Raw genomic sequence first — 6,040 nt, 5'->3', positions numbered from 1 at the left:
TTTTGGGTAAATTAGTAAAATTCACTATTTTTTTTTAAAGTAAAAAAGTTTGAATTCATTATACTGTATATTTTTTTTGAACAAGAAGTTTCTCAGAAACAAACAAAAAAAAAGATGAACATCTCTCAAGTGTCTGTCTGTCTGGATGTCTGTGGCATGCCAGCCCGGCGCGCGTTACCTTGGTGAGCGGCCAAAACGGCAAAACCCCCAAACCACAAAGGAGGATGTAATCGTACAAAATCTACGACGATTACAAGTAGGCCGAGAGAACTTCAATTTCCCCTGAAAAAGTTGTGAGAAAAAGAATCTGGACAAATGCCTGAAGCCACAATTATTATTTTTTTTTAAATTAAAAAAAAGATTTTTAATTGTTATGGGTTTTTTTGTAATATTTTACATATTTAGTCAAGAAATGAAACAGCACATCGTGTGTGAATATTATAGATAATTATTTCTTCTCGGCGAAATAACAAAGCTCGAAATGAATGAGAAAATGAGCCAGATGCATCTACGTGGGGAATGGTACTCTCTTCAGGGCAGAGACACTCGATACAGCTCTGTGAGTCTCTATGGTATACTAATGGCTAGTTCTAATTAGGCCTGGGGGGACCGGTACTCCTATGTTTATTGGGTATATATATATAAGGTGTACTTAATGTAAATGTTCTGAGCCAGATGGTGCATTATAGAGCAGAAAATGAGGTAAGATTCAGTCTATAACCAGCTACTTGACGGGCTGACAGCCTCCATCGATGATATATCAGAAAGTAAAACCAGACCTCCGGCACAATTAACATAGTACTTGCCGGCAGATCAGTCGTCGGTCACCTCTTAGATTGAGGAGCCATATGTCGATCCCATGCATGTTTACATTCCCTCACTGTATTAGCCTCTACCACTTCTGCTGGGAGGCTGTTCCACTTATCTACCACCCTCTAAGCCTCTGGCCCTCTTATGTTAGATTACGGCCTCTTGTTGGAACGTTTCTCCTCCTTTGAAATAAACGTTCCTCCTGCACTTTGTTAATCCCCTTTATGTATTTAAATGTTTCTATCACATCCCCTCTCTCTTAGCGATGTGCAGTAATTCTACCTCATTCGAGTTCTTCTCTTGGATTGCTGTAAATAAATACATGCAATATTCACAATTCCGGGAATGGATCTCTGAGGTCTTCTTCACAATGGCCTACAATTATTTTCTTCTCTAGCTCTCGATGTTTGACATTAGTTTACTGTTTGGTTTCAGGTTGGTGACTCTATTTTACAAGACCTTGTGGCACCTCATTCTCTATTACCTCGTCCCAGCCTATTACTCTCCTAGCCATAGCTGCTTTCTTGATGCTCCAGATGTGTTGGGGATTCTCCAAACTGGGGACATCAGAATTGGTGCTATTCTACCTCTTCATCTGGAGAAAGTCTACTCCAAAGTTCTGTACACCGAGAAGCCACGTCCGATCCTCTGCAAAGGGTAAGAGTTGACAAACCGCACGCTGTGGGATGTAGGTGGTTGGATATGATAAAAACAATTGATAATAATCTCACTTTGTTGTCTATAGAGGCCAATCAAATATAGGCAAATCCTAGATTTGATGATTTCCAATATATAAATCGTGAAGGAAATTAAAGGGTTAATTCGGGTGATCCACACAAGGCTCTTTATAGGTATGGTGTTGAAAGTACACTGCTTTGAGAGAATCGTTATCATGTTATGATGTCTAATAGACCTCTGTGTCGGCATATTTGAAGCTCTTAGATAGGAGGTTTTTTTTTGTAATGGTCCGGACACCATAAAAAACATTGCTAAAAAAGAAAATGTCTCCATAATTCCCAGTTAAGATAAGGCAGAAAGAAGTAAATGTGTTCTGCCAAGGTAAAACGTCATTCATGAAAAGAACTTGTGTTGTCAATGGTTTTGTATTCTTGGTTATCCATTATATCTCATGGGGGCACAACTATTTCTTCCCTTTAGATTATCACTGGGGTCGTACCTTCAGATGCAGGTGGTCAAATATGCCACAGAAGAGATTAACAATAACCCCCATATTCTACCCAACATCACCCTTGGCTTTCAGATTTATGACTCCTGCACGGTGCTTCAAAGGGAGTTGGAGGGAACCCTGTGGATGATAACGGCACAAAATAAAGCCATACCTAACTTCCAGTGTCAAGGCAGGGACCAACTTGCTGCCGTCATTGGTCACTCTGCGTCAACCTATTCCATTCTCTTGGCACATATTCTAGGACTCAACAGGTATCCACAAGTAAGTGGGGGTTTAGAGGAGTTTTAAAGGGTGATTTATAAAGTCAGAATCACAAAGCATCTAAGACTCTTTGTGTCCTACACCAACAGGTCAGCCACTTCTCGACCAGCTCCATCCTTAGTGACCGGACGCAATTCCCATCTTTCTTCCGTACTGTTCCCAGTGACGCTTTTCAGTCCAAAGGGCTGGCTCAGTTGGTGCTGCATTTTGGGTGGACCTGGGTGGGGCTGGTGGCTATGGCCAATGATTATGGGCAACAGGGAATTCAGGTTATCAAACAAGAGCTCTTGAAATATGGAGCCTGTGTGGAGTTCACAGAGTACCTTCACAACACGTTGCCTTACTACAACATTCCGCATGTTGCTCGCGTTATCAAGGGGTCAACGGCCAAAGCCATAGTAGTCGTCTCAACTGACCTGGGCTTTATGCCTCTTGTTAATGAAATTATCAAACAGAATGTGACTGAGAAGATATGGGTGGCCAGCGAAGGCTGGGCAACCTCAGAATTTTTATCATCAAATCATTATTCCAGATTCCTTTTGGGAACCATAGGTTTTGCCTTCCATAGTTGGAATATCCCAGGATTTCATGAATTTATTTATCACAGAAGTCTGTCTGAGCCTCCAGGAGAGGCCTGGTATAGAATGTTATTAGAGGAACAGTTGGGTTGTGTATTGCCAGATTTTCAAAACTTCACATTTTCTCGGGTGAAACCATCTAGGAACTGTACTGCAAGAGACAGGATGGACAACTTTCAGATTTCCGTGGGCAACATATCCAATGTAGCAATGCTTTCCAATCTGTACAGTGCTGTCCATGTTATAGGCAACGCTTTGCATGATTTAAACTCTTGCGAAATGGGAAAAGGTCCCTTTAGCAATGGAAGTTGTCCAAATCTCTGGAATTTCCACCCATGGCAGGTAACAAATCATATTTTATCTGGCTCCACCATACTCAATTACCGTATTGTCCCGATTATGCGCATCCCATGCTCATCACTACAACCTGGCAATTAATTTGATAATACTAGGATTTCTTTATTTTTCGATAGTAAACACAAGTAAAACATGCTTTTTGCCTAAAAACTCCATGATCCTGTTAAAAGTGGAAATCTTCAAATTAGTCAAATTAAGAATTTTCTTAATTTAATGGTTCAAACTCCCTACCATTTTAATTGTAGTTTCTCAAATGGCCACTGGGGGCATCTGCAATTTTTATACTATAGCATATACTAATTATGGCCTATGGAACTTCTTTTAATGGTTCCCTAAAATACTGAGTACGTTACGTTGTAATTTTTTTGTCATATGATGTACTGTCAACTTGCCAGGAAACTGTAGGTATATGTAGATGAACCACATTATACATTATACATCGACTTGGACATATTGGGTTGGGTCACAATAGACATGACTGAACCCAGTTGTAATGATACTTTTCTATTTTCTGCTTTGGTCATTTTGTGGACATTGATATGTGAACAGCTGGTACACTACATAAGTAAGGTTAAAGTCAGACTTCCCAGTGGAAGACAGATGTTCTTTGATGCCAACGGAGACCCACCTCCTCTATATGATATCGTAAACTGGCAATTGAATCCAGATAGTACCATGAGAGCAGTCAAGGTCGGAAGCTATGGTCCTTCAGCTCCTGGGGAAAAAGTTCTCATCATAAATACGAGTGCCCTACAGTGGACTACACAACAGGTAAGAGACACACTTTTTAATACTTTTTAATAATCTATCAGAATTTTTATTTCGAAATTTACAAATTTCATGAATTTTAATATTTTGTTTCTGAAACAAATACATAACACATAATATTTACATAATTTGAAACATGCATTGCAATGGCAGAAAAATACCAGTTGGTCTTTGTAGGGATACTTTTTACTGTGTAAGCCTGGACTACTTCCACTGGAAGGCTATTCTAGGCATCTAATACGTTTTCTGTAAAGCTTTATCACATTTCCCTCAGTCTTCCACCTTTCCACCTAGAATCGTTCCGTCTAGTTCTTGTATTCTTTGTTTTATTAAAATATGCCACCATCTTAGAGGAAAGCCACACATTTAACATTAACTTTCAGATCTCGTGTCAACTCTTGATCTACTGAATACAGACATTTCAATGAGCAATAGGCGCTAATCCAAGACAGATGGAGAAGAAAGTATGCCTGGAGATTAAATAGTTTTCATATTTTCATAATACAAAATGAGACAACATGCACTGACTCATTACTCATGTCGGATTTCACAAGAAATGAGATGAGATGTGTGAGATATCAACAAAACGTCTCATTGTCCTAATGAGAAGGAAGCAGATCTTTATCATTTCCAACCCACAAATGTAAAACTTCTGTAAAAATGTTTTACTGATGAAGCTTTCATGCAAAATGATTTCATTTTCCCAACAGGTTCCTACCTCGATTTGCAGCAGGAGCTGTCCTTCAGGATTCCGCAGGTCGGTCATCAGGGGGAAACCGACCTGCTGCTTCCAGTGTATTCCTTGCCCACCAGGAGAAATCTCTAACAGAACCGGTGAGTACATCTTGGAACAGCAGGCCACAAAGTGGAAATGATTAATAAAACTTGGTGGTGATAACCTGAACTTTCTAACCGTAGATTCACTTGAGTGCCTCAGATGTCTGTGGAATGAATGGCCAAATCAACGTAAAGACAGCTGCCTTCAAAAAACGATTCAGTTTCTGTCCTATGAAGAACCTCTGGGTGCTGCTCTTGCATCCATCAGTGTATCCTCTTCCATGATCCCTGTGGCTGTTCTTGGGCTATTCATTTATTACCGGGCTACTCCTGCAGTTAGAGCCAACAATTACACCCTTAGCTGTCTTCTTCTGATCTCCCTGGCCCTCTGCTTCCTCTGTTCACTGGCGTTCATTGGTTATCCCCAACTTCAGAAATGTCGTCTACGACAGGTAACCTTTGGTATGGTCTTCGCACTCTGTGTCTCATGTCTATTGGCCAAAACAATCATGGTAGTGATTGCCTTTAGGGCCACCAAGCCAAACAGTGATTTAAGAAAATGGGCAAGTCCTTATGTTTCTTACATGGTCATGGGACTCTGTGTTTTTCTGCAGTTACTTATAGGTATCGCGTGGCTGACCATTTCTCCTCCTTTCCCTGAATACAACTTCAAATCCCAACCTGAAGTTCTCATTATTGAATGTAACGAGGGCTCACCCACAGCTTTTTGGGGGACATTAGGATATCTTGGCTTCTTAGCCATAATCAGCTTTATAGTTGCCTTCTTGGCTAGGAGACTCCCAGACAGCTTCAATGAGACAAAATTCATCACGTTCAGCATGTTGGCCTTCCTCACTGTCTGGGTGTCCTACATCCCAGCGTCGCTTAGCACCAGCGGGAAGTACACGGTAGCCATGGAGATCTTTGCTATTCAGTCATCGAGTTGGGCCATGCTTGGCTGCATGTTTGCCCCAAAATGCTTTATCATTTTATTCCATCCTCACAAAAACTCCAAGAAGCATCTCCTGGAGCAGACTAAAAAACTGAAAAGAGCCACCTGAAAGTGTTGGTGGCGTCAGTGGTGTTCATTAACATGTTAGTCAGCTGACTGACCTCATACTTTTTCGCTATGATCTCATCAGTGTTAAAACGTTTAGCCCGGAAACCTGCGGTCTGGTTCTCATTTATCATTATTTATTTATTTATTTATTTATTCTTATTTTATCTAGTATTAGCAAGGAGAATAAATCAGACGTTGTAATCAGGGTACCATTTATTTAGATTCTACATGAAGAAATGT

The 6,040-nt window shown here is 40.5% G+C and overlaps 1 protein-coding gene across 1 annotated transcript; it reads left to right on the top strand.

Annotated features, from left to right (window-relative positions):
- The first annotated feature begins 481 nt into the window (after positions 1–481).
- LOC149275305 (extracellular calcium-sensing receptor-like) lies at positions 482–5,801 on the top strand. Its single transcript, XM_089504839.1, has 7 exons — positions 482–522; positions 1,246–1,467; positions 1,969–2,260; positions 2,350–3,180; positions 3,745–3,966; positions 4,674–4,797; positions 4,882–5,801. The coding sequence occupies exons 1-7, from the start codon at positions 482–484 to the stop codon at positions 5,799–5,801; spliced, it is 2,652 nt and encodes an 883-aa protein (XP_089360965.1).
- Positions 5,802–6,040: the final 239 nt, after the last annotated feature.

Source organism: Sceloporus occidentalis, unplaced genomic scaffold (assembly GCF_023333645.1).
Source record: "Sceloporus occidentalis isolate IW3139 unplaced genomic scaffold, rSceOcc1.0.p SCAF_292, whole genome shotgun sequence".
Taxonomy (NCBI): Eukaryota; Metazoa; Chordata; class Lepidosauria; order Squamata; family Phrynosomatidae; genus Sceloporus; species Sceloporus occidentalis.
The sequence above is the reverse complement of the archived record's forward strand: the minus strand, read 5'-3'. Positions and strand labels throughout refer to the sequence as shown.